General features: G+C 43.0%; 1 protein-coding gene across 2 annotated transcripts in view; it reads right to left on the bottom strand.

The window, feature by feature from the left end:
- The window catches only part of LOC124521680 (GON-4-like protein), a 69,818-nt gene that overhangs the window by 36,880 nt on the left and 12,916 nt on the right, over nucleotides 1-20,022 (bottom strand). For both annotated transcript variants that reach the window (XM_047092689.1, XM_047092690.1), the window contains 8 exons: nucleotides 10,399-10,592; nucleotides 9,630-9,704; nucleotides 9,397-9,447; nucleotides 6,652-6,702; nucleotides 6,234-6,329; nucleotides 5,156-5,275; nucleotides 4,411-4,581; nucleotides 680-872 (listed from right to left, as the gene is read on the bottom strand). In XM_047092689.1, the coding sequence (XP_046948645.1) occupies nucleotides 680-872; nucleotides 4,411-4,581; nucleotides 5,156-5,275; nucleotides 6,234-6,329; nucleotides 6,652-6,702; nucleotides 9,397-9,447; nucleotides 9,630-9,704; nucleotides 10,399-10,592 (951 nt within the window). The remainder of the gene's footprint in view (nucleotides 1-679; nucleotides 873-4,410; nucleotides 4,582-5,155; nucleotides 5,276-6,233; nucleotides 6,330-6,651; nucleotides 6,703-9,396; nucleotides 9,448-9,629; nucleotides 9,705-10,398; nucleotides 10,593-20,022) is intronic.

Here is a 20,022-nt window from a genome sequence, read left to right as displayed (position 1 = left end):
GTCCCTGGCTGGCACAGCAGTCCTCCAGGGGGTCAGCGCACCCTCGGGCAGTCATATATAAAATTATTTCTGCATTTATGTTTCAGGGGACGACTCTTAGCATTCCAAAGATTCCGAAAAGGACTCTGAACCAGCACACCATGCAGAGTACCATCCACGGAGCTGTCATAGCACCACAGGCTGACAGACGACACCGTACACGTGCCAAGCACAGCACAACATACAAACATGTCGAATCGCCATCTTGTACAACCTGTAACGAATGCAACCAGTGCGTCAACTATACTCAAAAGATTCTTTTTTTTTAAATTTTTTTTTTAATGTTTTTATTTATTTTTGAAGGAGAGAGAGACAGAGCATGAGCAGGGGAGGAGCAGAGAGAGAGGGAGACACAGAATCCGAAGCAGGATCCAGGCTCTAAGCTGTCAGCACAGAGCCCGATGTGGGGCTCAAACTCACAAACTGTGAGATCATGACCTGAGCCGAGGTCGGACGCTTAACCAACTGAGCCACCCAGGTGCCTCACAAAAGAAAAGATTCTTAACCCAAAAAAAGGAAGGGACTTAAGTACTTACTGATTTAAAATTGTGAGTTCAATAAAAAATTAAGTTCAGTTAAGCTTCGGACTAATGACAATTCGACCACAGAGTGGAGAGTGCACACAGACATGACCACTTACCCTCATTCCCCACGTCGTCGTTCATGAGCCCGCCCAGCCACACTTTCCAGTCCTCGTCGTCTGCTGTATTGGGGTCATACATGTCTGGCGTGATGTCTGGAGCCCGGAGTTCTGCCTCCAGCTGCCCCAGGGGAACGTCTTTTAGAGGCATCTTAGAGCGGGTTCGGAATGCAATGAGGCTATCGTCCATGGGCTTGTCAACAAAGAAGGGATGACACGGGTCACTCAACGCCTAGTGCTTCCTAATTCTCCAAACCTCCTCACACCTACACCTCATACCCCTGCACTGTTCTTCTTGGCTGCAATCACAAGGTCTCCTCTCTAAACAGGTTGGGTTTCTTATTCTTTGAAAAACGTTAAGGACAATGACATCAGCTTTAAAACAAACATTAAAAAAAAATTTTTTTTTACGTTTATTTATTTTTGAGAGAGAGAGAGAGACTGAGCATGAGCAGGGGAGGGGCAGAGAGAGAGGAAGACACAGAATCCGAAGCAGGCTCCAGGCTCCGAGCTGTCAGCACAGAGCCTGACACGGGGCTCGAACCCACGAACGGTGAGATCATGACCTGAGCCGAAGTCGGACGCTCAACAGACTGAGCCACCCAGGCACCCCTAAAACCAACATTTTAGTGGTGGCTCAGTCAGTTGAGTGCCCGTCTGACTGCTGACGTCGGCTCAGGTCGTGATCCCACAGTTCCTGAGTTTGAGCCCGGCATCGGGCTCTGTGCTGACTGTGGAGCCTACTTGGGATTCTCTGTCTCCCTCTCTCTGCCCCTCCCCCACTCACACTCTCTCCCAAAATAAACAAACATAATACAATAAGATAAAATCAACATTTTAGGAACATCTGTAACAGCTTTACTAAGATATAATTTCCATACCATAAAATTCATCCTTCTGAAATGTGTAACTGAGTGGATTTCACTGCATTCATAGAGCTGTGGGACCATCACCAGTAGTATCTAATTCCGGAATACTTTCTTCGCCGCTAACGGAAATCCCAATCTGATTAGCAGTCACTCTCCCCTTTCCCCCCTCTCCTGGTCCCTGACACCCATGATCTATTTTCTGTCTCTACATTGGCTCATGTGGGACATATCAAATAAATGGAATCATACACTATGTGGCCTTTTGTCTCTGGCTTCTTTTACTTAGCATAATATTTTCAAAATTCACCTGTTTTGTAGTGTAAGTCAGTACATCATTCCTTTTCATTGCATGATAGTGTTCCATTTACACTTTGGTGTATCCACACTGCAGGGAATGAAAATCTGCTGTTTCCACTTTGGGAAAGTTTATTATGAGTAACGCCACAATGAACGTTTGTGTACTCGCTTTTTACTTGGATGTAACGTTTTCAATTCTCCTGGAGTGGACTTTCTGGGCCACACAGTCACTATGTTTAATGTTCTGAGGAACCACCAAACCATTCCCCAAAGCGGCCGCACCATTTCACATTCCCACCAGCAATGTGTGCGGGTTCTCCACCTCTCCACATCCTTGCCAACAATTGCTACTGTCCATGCGTTCACCCTAGCCGTCCTGGTGGCTGTGAAGTGCTGTCTCATACTTTTCATTTGCATTTTCCTAATGACTAATGATGTTGAGCATCTTTTCACATGTTGACTGGCCATCTGTAGGTCTTCTCTGGAGAACTATCTATTCTTATCCTTTGCTCATTTTTGGCTATTCTGGGTCCCTTGCATTTCCATGTGAATTTCAGGATAAGCTTATCAATGTCTGCCCAAAAAGGACAAAACAGCTGGGATGTGGATAGCGATGATACTGAAGCTGTAGGTTAAGTCAGGAAGTTCTCACTGGATGACTGCAGCCATCTAGTAACTCTTCTGTCTCCTCCCTCGCTCTCCCACCTTAACCAAAGGAGAGTTTTTAATTCTTTTTAATGTTTATTTATTTTGAGAGTGCAGGTGTGCATGGGCACGCTGAGCGGGGGAGAGGCAGAGACAGAAAGAGAGAGAATCCCAAGCAGGCTACGCACTGTCGGCGCAGAGCCTGACGAGGGGCTCGATCTCATAAACCATGAGCTGAGCCAAAATCAGGAGTCGGACGCTCAACTGACAGCCACCCAGCAGACACCCGGATGCACAGCTCCTTCTAATTCAGATCTGGGCTCAAACTCAACAATCCCAAGATCAAGAACACATGCTCCACTGACTGAGCCAGCCAGGCACCCAGGGAGGCCTTTTCTGATCATGTTATGTGAAGTACTCTGATAGGCATTACCATATTTCTTCGCTTTTACTTAGTTCTTACTTGAAATGATTTGTTTATGGTGTCTCTCTCTCTCTCTCTCCAATAAACTATAACCTCCAAGAGGAAAGAAAGACCTTTTCTGTCTTATACTGCTATTCCCCAACTTCCATCGTTCAGCAAGTATACGAATAAACGGTTACATAAAACACTACTGCCCTCTAAACACTATGCACTCACCCCCAAAGCAGTGTGATTAAATTAAATGACCCTTTCGGGGGTGTTCCATTCAATATTCTGTTTTTAAATTTTAGAACAGACATATTTTTCATTAACCTACAAGACTGGTGGAGAAAACCTAGAGCCTTAGAAGGAACTGGCTAAATGGTGGAATTCAGAAAGTCCTCAATTGACACCAACCACAGCAATGACTGTTTCCAGCAATAAGAAGCAACAGATGCTTACTGGCAAAAAGACGTTTGGCTTCAAAGTATATCCCATAAGATACATATGAATTTAACAATGGAAAATAGGAACATTATCATGAAGAAATCAAGCAGACATCACCATGACCATGTGATCACACCTCACACAGCAGGTGTCACGTCCCTCCGGATACGATGCACTAGAAAGGACATAATCCCTTCTGTGCTGCTTGTGCCAAAAGCGTGTAACCTGAATGTAATGATGACGAAATATCAGAAAAATCTAAATTGAGAAATATTCTGTAAAATTACAGTCCACACAGTTCAAAATGTCAAGGTTATGAAAGACAAAGAAATGCTGAGAAACTGTTCTAGACTAAAGAAGGCTACAAGGGGCACCCTGGCTGAGTCAGTCAAGGGAGCAAGTGACTCTTGACCTCAGGTCGTGAGTTCGAGCTCCACACTAAGCACAGAGACTACTTTAAAATAAAATAGAATAGAATAAAAATAAAATAGAATACAACAAAAATAAAATAAGATAAAATGCAATACAATGCAATACAATGCAATAACAGCGTATGAGGTAAGACGCCATATGTGTAATCCTGGACTGGGTCCCGCATCACGGGAACTTGCTTCTTTTGCTAGAAAGGACATTACTGGGACAACTGGTAAAAATCCAAAAGAGGACTTCACTAGATTAGATAATATTACTTCTTTTCATAACAGAATGTCCTATTTTAGAGAATACACATGCAAGTGTTCAGGAGAAAAAGAGCATTGTGACTGCAACATGAAGTGACTCAGGAAAGCAAGTATGCAGACAGAGAGAAAGCGGCGGGAGTGGCAGCACAGCCACGGTAAAGGTCAGGACTCGGGGGCCGGCTGAAGGGGAGGCGTCCTGTGTTCCACAGTTTGAAATGCTCTGCATCACGTACCCACTCCTTCCCCAGGGGCTACAATTCTCCCAGTAAAGCGGCCTGAACCAGAGGATCAAAGGCCTGCAATTTCACAACTTCCCTTCTCCCTTCCCAACCCGAGCAACAGCTATGTGACCCCGTCCGACGTCACCAGTGACAGACCTCCACTGCTCACCTGGAAAGAGTCCATGCACACCGGACTGGAGGCCAGCTCCTCATCTACTGCGTGCAGCTTCTCCATGAAAGTGCTGTCCCTGCTCTGCTTGGGCTTTGGGGGAGGTGGGGGCCCCATGGGCACGACCTCAGCGCTGATGTGCCTAACGGCAGGTGTGGGGACTTTCTCAGCCTGAATGAAAGAGGCAACGATGTTAAAAAGTGAAAGGGAGGGAGGAGAAGAGAAAGAGAGGAAAGGAGAGAAAAGAAACAAAAGAGGTGGGCAGAGACGGGCACATCTTTCATATGCCAGTGATCTTTCCCTTGCCATGTGTAGACAGAGCTACATAAAAACAGATACACTGTCAAATATATTAATCTAATTAGGTTCCATCCTATTTCCAATGAAGCCAACAGGATGCTGCCTAGGTGATCAAAAGTGGAAAATCTAACAAAAATGGCTTTAGGACAACATTAGAAAAAAGACAAAGCTAGGAGAAAAGAAACCGCTACTCACCCATATCTGGCTGCTTGGAGGACTCAGAAAAGCGCCCCCCACCCCCATCACTGAGCTCCAGTTTTCCTCTCAACTGCTGGCTGACTTAAATAAAGGACTCTGAAATCTGAACAGTTCTGACGAGGCACAGGCAACAGCACAATTAGTGGGACCGAGTGGCGTGTGCTCAAGGGGGACGGCTCAGCATCCCACGGACAGCCACCCTGCGGCGCAGTCCCATCCTCGTCTCTTGTGCTCGGTGCCGACTCACCTCCGATAATACGCCGCCCTCCTCGTCCGTTTCAGTCACCTCGGAAGCCTGCCTCAATCTGGATTTCTTTGCCCCACGTGGGGACGAAGCGGTGCTTTCAACATCACTTTCCAATAAACTCTACAAGACAAACCCAGTTCGTGTTCACATTTCTGCCCCTACATCATTCCACTGAGTCTGAAGTATCTCAAGAAAATGAATCAATTTAAAGTAAGAGAAAATAAACCTTAAACAGAAGTTTAATATTCGGAAGCTAATCAGATTGGTCTTCTCATTAAAATTACAAGACATTGGCTTAAAATCCTTTTACAAACAAGTCAAAGAATGCACTAAGAAACAATATTACACAGCAATGAGAACGAACAAACTGTGGCTGTAAGCAACTGTATAGAAGAATCACAAAGGGTCAGCGATGAAACAAAAAAACAAAAAAGCCAGACATGGGGGAGTACATGTAAGTTTAGAAGCAGCACGCGCAGCGCTGCCCACTTAGGCGACAGAACCACAGAGAAAGAGGACGCGGGTACGCTGGTGGGGCTGCATTTAAGGAGTATGGAGAACTCTCGGGAGGACTGGCTTTATAATTATTTAAGCTGTATTTAAAAATTTTTATTCCGGGGGCGCCTGGGTAGCTCAGTTGGTTGAGCATCTGACTCCGGCTCAGGACATGATCTCGCAGTCCGTGAGTTCAAGCCCCGCGTCAGGCTCTGTGCTGACAGCTCAGAGCCGGGAGCCTGTTTCAGATTCTGTGTCTCCCTCTCTCTCTGACCCTCCCCCGTTCATGCTCTGTCGCTGTCTCAAAAATAAATAAATGTTAAAAAAAAAATTTTTTTTATTCTGTGCACAGTTCTATACATTAGATGTGTGTTCTATTTCATAATATAAGACACGAAAACATTAAGGGAGTAGTACGAAGAAGAGAAAATGCCCCGCAGTCTTGGATTTATGCAAAGAAATGAGCAGAAAAAAGAAATGTGCCTCGTTCCTCTCTACAGAACAAGTGACAACACTAAGGAGGCCTTCCTGGGTCTCGTTTCTTCTCCATTAGCAGCTAACACTCACGGGGGGAGCCACTGACCTCTTCAGCCGTCTCGTCCTCCTCTTCTTCATCTGGCTGGTACTCCTCATCTGAGGAGTCATCCTCCTCGAGGTGAATATCCACAAACTGAGGGGGCTGCGTTAGCATAAATTATAGAAAGAAATGAAGTTACAGGAAACACAAATCATACGTATTTGGAAAATAAGAGGAAGAAAGCAGAGCAGGAAAGAAATAAATCCTAACAGCACAATGAGCAGCTATAGCAAGTAACAACAGGCAGCGGGTAAAGAGATTCCTAGCGTGAGAGTCAAACCTAAGAGGAATGGAAAGGAAAAAAAACAAAGATCGAATTAAAACAAGAAGACAGATCCCCCAAAAATTAAATAGAAAGGAAGTACTTAGATTTCAAAACTGATGAAGTCTTTCTGGAAAAAAGAATTACCTCTTCCAAGTTTACCTTAATTTCATTGGCCTTCTTAATTGGTGAAATATTCCATGTTGGAATTACCTACCAACAAAGAATATAAATAATTACGTTCTCTTCACCGAAATAGACGGCTTTTCAATTTTACCTCCTCTTCACCATCACAAAGAGCCATCCGTGTACCTAACGTGTAGGTGCAGGGATCAAGGAATATTAATTATCTCCAAGGGTATACTCTCAATTGTTTGTCAGAGCTTATCAGATGAAAAGGAGAGAAGAATCTATTTCAATCTAGCATCTCTGCCTTAACCCTAGTGAGACTTTATTAACTATAAGTAGAAAAAGCATCGGTCTTGCCTACTTTATTTACTTATATATTTTAAATAAACTCTACCCCCCACTGTGGGGCTCAAACTCACGAACCTGAGATCAAGAGTCACATGCTCTTCAGCTGAGCCAGCCAGGCACCCCTGACTTTCTATCACAACTTGGGTTCACATGGATTAATGAATTTGAAAACTATCTGTGAGGCACCTGGGTGGCTCAGTAGGTTGACTGACTTTGGCTCAGGTCATGATCTCACTGTTCACAAATTCAAAAGCCACACTGAGCTCTGGGCTGACAGGTCAGAGCCTGGAGCCTGCTTCGGATTCTGGGTCTCCCTCTTTCTCTCTGCCCCTCCCCCACTCATTGTCTGTCTGTCTGTCTCTCTCTCTCTCTGAAAAATAAACATTAAAAAAAAAACATTTGTAAACTATAATAATACACATACCTAAGATACTATAGGTGACGGTAGCCTTTTTGACATCAGTATTTTTTTTAATCAATCACATAAATCCAACGTAAATGTGCCTCCCAAGAGCCAGCCATGACCAGTTCTTTTGGAAGGATTTAGGGGTAAAGTATCAAACTGTCCTCAACTTATTTTCAAATAGTACAGGAAAAAAACAAGAGATAGATATAAAGATATAAAGTAAAATATGGCAAAATTTTACAGTTAAATCTAGATGGAATCTAAATTTCCTATAAAATTATTTTAACTTCTTGTATGTTTTAAAATAACAGAGTTGGAGTGAAATGTTTTTAAAGAATTTTTTTAAGGCTCTTACATGCTGCTGACAAAAAATGTCCCTGGAGTGTATAATTTCTTGAGCATTTAAGGTGACCCAGTGAAAATCGGGTTATTGAGCACAACCCAAGAGGCACTGGGTTCTATCTCCACAAGGAGCCTCAGCCTCTCCACATCTCCTCAGCCCTGCCATGTCCCAGCCCCTTCCCTTGCTCTGTTGAACTAGGCCCAGTATAGGGTAAAGGGAATGATGTGATTCTGGTCCACACTCCTTCCCGGGTGTGTTTCTAAACCAATCAGGTTCCCTACTGCCAAATCCATCCAAAAAGGCGGGGCGAGGCAGCATCCGGAAGTGTGCTGGAGTCCTGGAGTCCGTCTATTAAGCATTAAGAAGCAGGAAACTTGGACTTCAGTCCTTGCTGTCCCACATACACTAACACCTTGGGCTGTCCAGCTTATCTATTCTTATTCACGGTTGGTAAACACAACCCAGAGCCTGCTTTGGACCTCTGTTTCCAAATCAAATATGGAATTACTTTCAATTATACTTTGTATGTCAGGCAGACTTCACAGAACTCCCGTCTCACTGATGGCTGCTTTCATCAGAGCTACCACAGGCTCATGTGTGATTACTTCCCGGAGAAATGAAATTTCACTATATGCAACTGGGGTTAGCTGATCAGACAAAACAATACAACGGCTGTCAAAAACAAGCCAATGCAATCCTTGGCTGCATTAAGAGAAATACGGTACCTGAAACACGGAGGGGATAACCTAACTTTAATCCATACTAGTTAAACAACATCTGCAGCAGGAGACTCCACGCATACTTTTAAAAGGACACGGACAAAGTAGGCACATGCAGAAGAAAAGGATCAGATTAGTGTATGTACTCAAAGCCTTCTCACGTGAAGACCAATAAAAAACTGAGAGACATTTAGCAAGAAAAGAATATTACAAAAAGACATACTAGTTTTCTTCTACTAGAGGGAAGGTCACGTGGACTTATTTCTTCTATACAGCTGCAAAGAACAGAACCGGAAAAAAGACAAGAACACCAATACGCATCATGAGTCCTCAAGGCAAATCTTCCCTACACTGGAGAGAAAGTGGACCGCCTCAGGACTATCGCCCGCCTGTCACAGGTGCTGAGCACATACTGGACTTGTTGAGTAGGATTTAAATGGCTCCCAGCATCTGCACCAGAATACTCCAGAAGTCTTCAAATGGCTCTCATCTCTCAGTGTGCAAAACAGCCAGCTGCTGTTTCCAATAATGCATGTTCCCAGGCCCTACATCCAGCTCCCCGTTCTGGGTCTGAGGCGAGCCAAGGAATACGCATTTTTCATTAGCACTCCTGAGGGACCCCACGCCAAGGTGACATTGATGCAAGTGCTCCCTGGAACATACTTGGAAAAATGCTATAATGCCACATATAACGTGAATAGGAAAACTGACCCTGCTCACGCTTTCAACCGTGCTAAATGGTTATCTACCCAGCACTTCCAAAAAGCAAGACCTCCGCATCAACTAGAATAAACTCTGATATTGATTCCACATGTTGTCTCTATTTCTCTTTCACAAGTATTTCAGGATGCAAACCCAGACCATAGTAAATCCTTCCTATATATTTTTCCCCTGCAAATTACCTGTGATTAGATTTTATTTACCAAACTAAATAAAGAAAAAAAAAAAAACAGAACACCCACCACTCCTTTTTCCACCACTTCCTTCAGTTTAGAGCGTGTCATTTTGGGCTCCTGAGGCAGGGAAAATGAGAAGAAAACAGTCAATAAAAATCATCACGTGTACCTGGGGTTTTGAGATGCTACCTCTGCCCCCAACCACCAAGCTATTTACACGGTCCCAAGTAACGCCCTACGCGCAGCCCCGTTACATAGCTCAGTTCCCTGACATTAAAGGGTAACAGTCAACTACTCACAAACATGGGCATATCTTCCGTCTCACTGATGGCTGCTTTCATCATAGCTACCACATGTTCATTTGTGATTACTTCCTGGAGAAAGATGAAATTTCACTTTATGCAACAAAGATGTGTAATCTAGACAACGCTCAGTCCTCTGTAACTCTGCTAGAGTGGACACATGTCCACTGCATGTGGACACGGAATGGACAGATGAGAGCCAGAAACTGAAACGGCTTCAGACTGGGGTAAAGCCAGTTCTGGACAGAAGCACACAGTTCAAACTGTAATAAAGCAGCAAACAGATGGATCCCATTGGCAGCTACCAAGAGCATGAATGAGATTCCGAAATAATGGACTATGTGCTTCAGAGAAGCAGTAACAAGCAACGAAGGTTTTGTAAATGGCCGTGTTGATACATATCAAAGAACAGTATCAGCAAATGTGCACAGTAAACCGTTAACCTGGCATCTTTTCAGATCTATCAACCCACCAAAGAGCAGGTCCACTGTGAACATTATCATCTCTGAGTCTGCCAACCACGAGGACAACCCATTAAGTCAGTGGAGGAAGCAGAGGAACAGTTTACCTTCCCAGTTAAGGTCTCTTTAAATGTGTGTTCAGATTTCTAATGCGTGCTGAGTGCAATGAGAAAGCGTGTTGGGAGGGAAAAAGTTTTTTGGCGCACGCACCTCACAAAATCACCAATTCCCATACTAAGAACCAAGAATTCCCTGAGTGTTTCACGTGCTCTCCAAGAGGCGTTTCCATCGCGTTCCTTACTCACGTGGAGGATGTTGCGCACGTTGACCGCGGTCAGGTTGTGCTGCTTGGCGCCGTCCTCCAGCGTGCGGTCCAGCACGTCGTCCAGCTTCAGGTCGCAAGCCCAAGTGCCTTCTTCTTGACCCCTTCCATCTCGTTTCCTCTTGGTACCCTTTTTCTTTTTTCGCCTTTTCTCACTTTCTTCATTGCCTTGCTCTTCTGCAGATAAACCGAGAACACCATCAGAATCTCCAAAACAACCGCTCCCAGAACTTAACCCAAGAAGCCAATCGTAAATGAAAAACAAGCTGCCAGGGGCGCCTGGGTGGCGCAGTCGGTTAAGCGTCCGACTTCAGCCAGGTCACGATCTCGCGGTCCGTGAGTTCGAGCCCCGCGTCGGGCTCTGGGCTGACGGCTCAGAGCCTGGAGCCTGTTTCCGATTCTGTGTCTCCCTCTCTCTCTGCCCCTCCCCCGTTCATGCTTTGTCTCTCTGTGTCCCAAAAATAAATAAAAATGTTGAAGAAAAAAAAAATTTAAAAAAAAAAAAGAAAAACAAGCTGCCAGCTCACTGGCCTTGGAAATCAAAGAAGCCTACAATGTGGCGACAGTGACGGTGGAGTGGGGAGAACCGTCGTAGCGGTAACACCCGGTATTTGCTCAACATCTGTCAGGTATTCTGCTACACACTATGCGTATTTATTTAGTCCTCCTAACAACCACGGGAGGCAAGGACTATTACCTCTCCCACTGTACAGACGAAGAAACTGAGACAGATTACGAACCTGTCCCAAGAGCTAGTAGTGACAGGGCCATGCTCTGAAACCACGTTCTCTAGCCCTGGAACCCACAGTCTTAATTCCTGCTCTGCACTGCCCAGACAGTACACCAGACACCCTGGCTTTGTGTTTCAGTTCTGGGCAACCTCGGCCAGAGTCTCATTTTCTTTCTTCTGCGAATATAGACATCTGCCTCACAGGGATGCCACCAGATTAAGTGAGATAACTATATCGGAGTGCTTCATAACCACTGGAATGTTACATGATGTAATTTAACATCATTATTAGACTCCTCCATCTAGAAAGAAGAAAAACAAGGAGCAAACAATAAAAAATTCACTCTGAGCTCTACAAGAAAAGGGGGGAAGAATCAGAGTTCTCTCCATTCTACAAGAAGGGAGCATATATACAACCAGACAAAGGGAAAATCTTCCTGATTATTAGAATCTGTTAAGTCTTGAAACAGACTATCACGTAATCCCAAAACGAAGTTCTCATCCGTCCGACGTGCTGCCCTCTGCGAACACGTATTAGAGAGGAGTCACATGAAGATGACCTTCTCTGTTTAAAAGGATTTTGTGACCTTCAAGCCACAGCCTGGCAATATTTGCATCGCGAAAAATTATTAGTGACTTGTGAACACACACCAAGAATCTGATCATTGTGTATGACTCCCAACCCAGTAATTCTTATTCTTAAGGAAATAATTAGATCTGCACAGACTAATCATCACACTGTTCATTTCAACATTATTTTTCTTCTTCCCTGAAGTTCATTTATTTGAGAGTGAGAGACAGAGCACACACACAGGGAAGGGGCAGATAGAGAGGGAGAGAGAGAATCCCAAGCAGGCTCCATGCTGCCCAGCGTAGAGGCAGACGCAGGCTCGAACCCAGAAACCGCAAGATCATGACCCGAGCTGAGATCAAGAGTCAGACACCCACCCAACCGAGCCACCCATGTGTCCCAACATTAATTATTTTAGCAAAAAGATGGAAAACACCTAAACATCCAATATTACAGGAGTGGTTAAGTGAACAATGGTACATTCATACACTGGACTGTAACTGAGTCATTAAAAATTATCTTTTTTAAGCAATTGTGGAGGGAGGAGAAAGGTAAAAATGTATTCTTTTTTTTTTAACGTTTAGAGAAAGAGAGAACACGCGCGTGCAGGTGTGGGGGAAGGGCAGAAAGAAAGGGAGACCGAGAATCCCAAGCAGGCTCTGTGCTGACAGCAGAGAGCCTGACATGGGGCTCGATCTCATGAACCATGAGCTGGAGTTGATCACTTAACCGACTGAGCCACCTAGGCACCCTAAAAATAAACATTTTTAAAAACCTTAAAAAAAAAAAAGAGCTCTCAGTGAAATGGAAATTTTTCTGATAATGATTTTTAAGTGAAAAAAAAAAAGGTAGAATTCAAACACGAGCGTCTTACAGTCGTGACACCTAAACCAAATGTGCTGCTTCAAGATGTGCCGCAAAAGGAATATAAAACCTCACAAAGTGTCTTAAGAGTGATAAAGCTCTTGACTGATGCTTTTTTGAGAAAGCAACAAAGGGAAATGCTTTTTTGAGAAAGCAACTACACCACACAACACACAACAAAACTCCCCAAAGGCCTCTGTATCCACATCTTTCCCCCAAGTCTCTCTTACCTCACCGGTTCTCCATGAATCCCAGAACTCGTCTCTCGTCGAGTCTCCTGGATGCCCTCTCTTTGCGCCCCGCCCTTCCTCTAGCATCCTCTCTCATGCAGACCGGTTGGGCCCGGACTGGCCCGGTCGTGGTACTGCCATCTGCCCTTGCCTCCTCATCTTCCCTGGGCTGCAGCTAATAACGACCCAGCAGTTGCAGAACAAAGATTTCTGAGACCCGAAGAAGCTCTGATTCCACCTTCCAATCCTATCCTACCATGTTATTAGTAACACTGTCAATTGCAAAACTGATCCAGGGGGGAAAAAGTTTCAAAGAAATGACAGAAGTTCAAACTATTAATACTATACTAGAAGCAACAAAGTTTGTTAACTGAGACATCACCAAAAAATGTAATCTTTATAAAATTTAGACGTACAAAATGTAATCAGAATTCACTAAAATGAAAGCCAGAAAAGGAAACATATAATGGAAGCAGCTAAATTTTATAGAATTTTATATAGTTAGTTGATGAGGAACCAAACTATCCTTTAAAACAGAGCTTCTCAAGGCACCTGAGGGGCTCAGTCAGTTGGGTGTCTGACTCTTGATTTTGGCTCAGGTCATGATCTCACAGTTCATGGGTTGGAGCCCCACATCGGGCTGGCTCTGTGCTGACGGTGCGGAGCCTACTTGGGATTCTCTCTCTCCCTCTCTCTCCCTCCCCTGCCATGCGCTCTCGCTCTCTCTCAAAATAAACTAAAAAAAGAGCTTCTCAGGAACCTGGGTGGCTCAGTTGGTTAAGCATTCATTCAACTCTTGATTTTGGCTCAGGTCATGATCTCACAGTTCGAGGGATCAAGCCCCACATTGGACTCTGCCCTGACAGCATGGAGCCTGCTTGGTATTCTCTTTCTCTCTCTCTCTCTCTCTCTCTCTCTCTCTCTCTGCCCCTCCCCCACTCTTGAGCACACTCTCAAAATAAATAAACATTAAAAAAAAAAAAAAAGAATGGGGGTGCCTGGATGGCTCAGTCAGTTAAGTGTCTAACTCTTGATTTCAGTTCAGGTCATGACCTCGAGGTCCATGACTTTCTAAGACTCACATCCGGCTCTGTGCTGACAGTGCAGAGCCTACTTGAGATTCTCTCTCTCCTCTTCTCTCTGCCCCTCCCCACCCCTCTCAAAATAAATAAACTTAAAAAAAAAGAACGTAGCCATCATGTCAAATGTTATGAAATTTCTAAACTTTCACTCTCAGTTTCCATAAATTACTTTGTTTCAAATTAGTTCTCAAACTTGGCCCTGGTTCTCAGACCACACTTTGAGTAGCACTGTCTTAGGATATACGCTGAAAAACATTTATCCCCGCTAGAAATAAAATAAAAAATGAAATACCAAAATAATTTAAATGAAGAAAAATAAAAATAATAACAAATGAATTGTGATGAAAGTTTATCATGAAATTGATTTTTTACAATGTTTATTTTTGAGAAAGAGAGAGTGAGCGAGCTCAGGAGCCGGGAGGGTTGTTGGGGGGGGGCGAGGATCCTAAGCAGGCTCCACGCTGACAGCACAGAGCCCACAGAGCCCAATGTGGAGCTCAAACTCACCAACTGTGAGATCATGACCGACCCAAAGTCGGACGCTTAACCAAGTGAGCCACCCAGGTGCCCCATCATAAAATTTAAATGCAAGTATTTTTTCATGGACTAATCATTAGAGTTAGCATAATTACATTTAGAATATAAACACGGAATCAAAGTGGAGTTAAACCATCTCAGTGTCTAAATTACATTACGCATACATATTTCTCCTCTGATTTCTGATTGTAATGCTGAGTTTTTATTATGGAGTGTATGTCTGTAAGGAAAATCTAATGCATTCAAATTCCAAAACACTACACAGTCAATCCAAAAAAGAACAGATAGTTCAACTATTTGCTATTCTGTTTTAAAACTAATCCTTTATCTTCTAAAATATTGGGATACCACGGACTCTATGAATTCTAAAGAGTTGAAATTTAAAATTAGAAAAAGGAAGCCCCTTTTTTTTGGCTTCCAAAGACCAGACTGGAAAAGATAAAGAAGAAAATCTAATTTTTCCTTCCATGAGATAGAAGATGGCTAAAAACAAGCCATTCCCTGAAAAATAGATCCAATGATGTAACCAATAAATTGAAAGTAAAATACACTATAAGTGTACTGTAAAGTGGATGAAGTCAGTAAAAATATAGGTGGGTTCTGTAATATCACCAAAACTGCCATGATGTATGAAAACAGTTGCTTAAGAACCTTGTCAAAAACACACCCAGGACCTCTGATTCTGGCCACAACTATGTTTGTTTGTTTTTTTAACACAGGAAACCTTCCCACCAAAAACAAGTGTAAAACTATGTAAAACTACAATTTACCCTCAGACAACACAGGTTTGAACTGTTCACATCCACTTATATGTGGATTTTCTTTCAATAAATACAGTATAGGCATGCCTGGGTGGCTCAGTCAGTTAAGCACCCAACTTCAGCTCAGGTCCTTATCTCATGGTTCATGAGTTCTAGCCCCTCGTTGGTCTCTGTTCTAACAGTGCAGAGCCTGCTTGGGATTCCCTCTCTCTCCTTCTCCCTCTGCCCTTCCCCAACTCACTTACTCATTCTCTCTCTCTCTCTCTCTCTCAAAATAAATAAATAAACCTAAAAAAATCTTAAAGATACCCCAAAATAGAGGCACTTGGCTGGCTCAGTTTGGTGGAGTGTGCAACTCTTAATCTGGGTATCATGGAGTTCAATCCCTGTTGGGTATGGAGATTAGTTAAAAACTAAAACCAAAAAAAAAAAAAAAAAAATCCCAAAATAAGACTTTTATAAACAACTTTACATCAAAATATTTGACAATTTAGAGAAAACGTACAAATTCCTTGAAAAACACAACTGACCAAAACTGACAGAAACAGGAAATCTGAATAGTCCTAAAATTATTAAAGAATTTACTCCATAATTTAAAATCCTTTTGACAGGGGCGCCTGGGTGGCGCAGTCGGTTAAGCGTCCGACTTCAGCCAGGTCACGATCTCGCGGTCCGTGAGTTCGAGCCCCGCGTCAGGCTCTGGGCTGATGGCTCGGAGCCTGGAGCCTGTTTCCGATTCTGTGTCTCCCTCTCTCTCTGCCCCTCCCCCGTTCATGCTCTGTCTCTCTCTGTCCCAAAAATAAATAAATAAATAAATAAATAAATAAATAAATAAATAAATAGTTGAAAAAAAATTTAAAAAAAAAAATAAATAAATAAAATAAAATCCTTTTGACAAAGAGAACTCCAAGCCTAGGTAACTTCTTGGTGAAGTCTTACAAAATTTTGAGAAATAAATAGTAGCCTTACATAAACCTTCCAGACAGTGGACAATGATGGGAAACTTCCCAATTCATTTTATTATTTTTTTTAATGTATATTTATTTTTGAGAGAGACAAAGTCAGAATGCGAGTGGGTTAGAGGCAGAGAGAGAGACACACAGAATCCGAAGCAGGCTCCAGGCTCTGAGCTGTCAGCACAGAGCCCGACACGGGGCTCAAACTCATGAGCTATGAGATCATGACCTGAGGTGAAGGCGGATGCTCAACCAACTGAGCCACCCAGGCACCCCCCAATTCATTTTATAAGGCCAGTTACCAAACACCAACACATGAAAAAGACATTATAAGAAAATTAAAGCCAGTACCTCTCATAAATAAAGACACAAAACCTTGAACCATGTATCAGGAAATGGGTCCAGCAGCTCATGGAAAGTCTGATACGTCATGACCAAATAGGTTCATCCCAGAAACGCCAGTTTGCTCTAACACTCAAAACCCAATCACAGGGGCGCCTGGGTGGCGCAGTCGGTTAAGCGTCCGACTTCAGCCAGGTCACGATCTCGCGCTCCATGAGTTCGAGCCCCGCGTCGGGCTCTGGGCTGATGGCTCAGAGCCTGGAGCCTGTTTCCGATGCTGTGTCTCCCTCTCTCTCTGCCCCTCCCCCGTTCATGCTCTGTCTCTCTCTGTCCCAAAAATAAATAAAAAAAAACGTAAAAAAAAAAAAAAAACCCAATCACATTTGTCATTAGGTACACGCACCTAAACACAGAGTTTTAAAATATGCAGACCAGGGGCACTTGGCTGGCCCCATCAGTGGAGCACACAACTCTTGATCTCAGGGTCATGAGTTTGAGCCCCACGTGGGTTATAAAGATTACTTAAGGGGCACCCGGGTGACTGAGTCTGTTAAGCATCTAACTCAGTTTCGACTCAAGTCATGATCTCACAGTTTGTCAGTTAAAGCCCCACAATGGGCTGTGTGCTAACAGCTATAGAGCATGCTTGGGATTCTCTGTCTCCCTCTCTTTATCTTCCCCCACTCACTCTTTCTCTCAAAATAAGTAAATATTAAAAATAATAAAAACCTTTTAAAATGAATAAAAGTATATAGAGCTAAAACTGATAGAGCTAAAAGGAAATATAGACAAATCCACAACGATAATTGGAGATAGCAACATTTCCTTCACAATAATTGACAAATAGACCTTTCCCCAAGAGAAAAGTAGGAAGAGAAGAACTGAACAACGCTATCAATCAACTTGACCTAACTGACATTTATAGAACAGTGCACCTCGAAACAACAGAATACATATTCTTTTCAAATACATATGGAAGAGCTACCACAAAGATTATATTCTCAATGTGCCTGGGTGGCTCAGTCAGTTAAGCGTCTGACTTCAGCTCAGGTCATGATCTCACAGTTCGTGAGTTCAAGCCCCGCGTTGGGCTCTGTGCTGACAGCTCAGAGCCTGAAGCCTGCTTGGGATTCTGTGTCTCCCTCTCTGTCTCTGCTCCTGCCCCACTCATGCTCTGTCTCTCTCTCTCTCAAAAATAAATAGAACATTAAAAAAATTTTTTAAAAAAGAGAGAGAGAGTACATTCTGGGCCCTAAAATAAACCCCAATAAACAGAAAAAGAATGAAATGATACAAAATAGGACCTGAACTCAAGAGAATTAAATTAGAAATCAGTAACAGAAAGACAGCTGGAAATTCTCCAAATATTTAGAAATAAAACTACACACTTCTGAATAATCTGTGGGTCAAAGAAGACATCCCAAAGGAAATTAGAAAATATTGTCAACTGAAGTCCATGAAATATAACATATCAAACAAAATTTGCGGGGCACAGCTAACACAAGTGTTTAACAGGAAAGTGACACATTAAGTACTATTAAAAAATAAGAAAAGTCTCAAATCAGTGATCTAAGCTTCCACTTTAAGAAAACCAGAAAAAGACCAAATTAAACCCAAAGCAAGGAGAAAGAAAACAGACAAAAATCAATGAAATAGAAAACAGAAAAATAGAGAAATTAATGAAATCAAAAGCTTGTCCTTTGAATTCAAAGATGAATACTGAAAACCGTCTAGCCAGAGTGGTTAAGGAAAAGACACAAATCACCAGTATCAAGAATAAAAGAACAGACACTGCTGCAGACCCTACAGATAATAGAAAGATAACAAAGGAATATTATGAAAACATTTATGCCAATAAATGTGACAAGGTAGACGAAACAGACAAATACCTTGAAAGATACCAACTGTAGGGACACGTGGGTGGCTGTCAATTAAACATCCAACTTTGGGGGCGCCTGGGTGGCGCAGTCGGTTAAGCGTCCGACTTCAGCCAGGTCACGATCTCGCGGTCCGTGAGTTCGAGCCCCGCGTCAGGCTCTGGGCTGATGGCTCAGAGCCTGGAGCCTGCTTCCGATTCTGTGTCTCCCTCTCTCTCTGCCCCTCCCCCGTTCATGCTCTGTCTCTCTCTGTCCCAAAAATAAATAAACGTTGAAAAAAAAAAAAAATTAAAAAAAAAAAAAAAAAACATCCAACTTTGGCTCAGGTCATGATCTCACAGTTCATGGGTTCGAGCCCCATGGGTTCTGCATTAGCGGCACAGAGCCTACCAGGGGATTTTCTCTCTCTCTCTCTCTCTCTCTCTCTCTCTCTCTCTCTCAATCTCTCTGCCCCTCACCAGCTCATGCGTATGTACTCTCTCTTTCAAAATAAAAAAATAAATATTAAAAAAAGGAAGAAGTAATACCAATTCACACACGCTCTTCCAAAAACAAAAGCACAAAAAGGGAACACTTCCCAACTCAGCATGACCCCAATATCAAACCATACAAAGACAGTACAAGAAAACTATTGACCACAGATACAAAAATCTTTAAAATACCAGCAAATCAAATCCAGCAATGTATAAAAAGGGTAATATATCATGGCCAAAAGGTGTGGCTTACCCCAGAAATGCAAAATTGCTTTCAAATTTGAAAATCAATCAATATAATTCACTATATCAACAGATCAAAAGCAAAAACAAAACAAAAGACAATCTCAATAGAGGCAGAGAAAGCTTTTCACAAAATCTAACATCAATTCACCATAAAAACTCTCAGCAAGTAGGAACAGTAGAGAACTTCCTCAATCCAATACACCACAGCCATAAACCAGCTTCAGCTCCACGGTGAAAGACGGAACATACTTCCCTGAGACCAGGAACACAGGAAAGACAACCCCTCTCGCCACTTCCCCTCAGGGTTGTACACAGTAAAGGGGGACCGACAAATGGAAAGGAAGAGAAAGAGGGAGGGAGATATAAAGGGAAGAAGAGGAAGAAAGAGAAATGAAGGTCAAAAAAAACCCCTTGTTCTCAGATGACATAATTATCTCTGTAAGAAATTGTTAAAGAATCTATAAAGTAAGGGTGCCTGGGTGGCTCAGTCCATTAAGCGTCCGACTCAATTTCAGTTCAGGTCACCATCTCACCGCACTGTGAGCGCAGGGCCTGCTTGGGATTCTCTCTCTCCCTCTCTCTCAAAACAAATAAACTCTTCAAAAACAAAAAAGAATGGGGGCACCTGGGTGGCTCAGTTGGTTAAGCACCTGACTTCGGCTCAGGTCATTATTTCTCGGTTCGTGGGTTCGAGCCCCATGTCGGGCTCTGTGCTGACAGCTCAGAACCTAGAGCCTGCTTCCAATTCTACGTCTCCCCCTCTGTCTGCCCCTCCTCCGCTTGCACTCTTTCTCTCAAAAATAAATAAACATTAAAAAATAATAATAAAATAAAAACAAAAAAGAATCTATAAAGTATATACAGCTAATAAATGAATTTATAGCAAAGTCACAAGATAGACTGATATACCCAAGCCTACTCTATCTGTATGTTGGCAA

This window comes from Lynx rufus, unplaced genomic scaffold, assembly GCF_022079265.1.
Source record: "Lynx rufus isolate CCGP_SWC_20201006 ecotype Redwood Valley unplaced genomic scaffold, mLynRuf1.p SCAF_31, whole genome shotgun sequence".
Classification (NCBI taxonomy): domain Eukaryota; kingdom Metazoa; phylum Chordata; class Mammalia; order Carnivora; family Felidae; genus Lynx; species Lynx rufus.
This window is presented reverse-complemented; position numbering and strand designations above follow the sequence as displayed.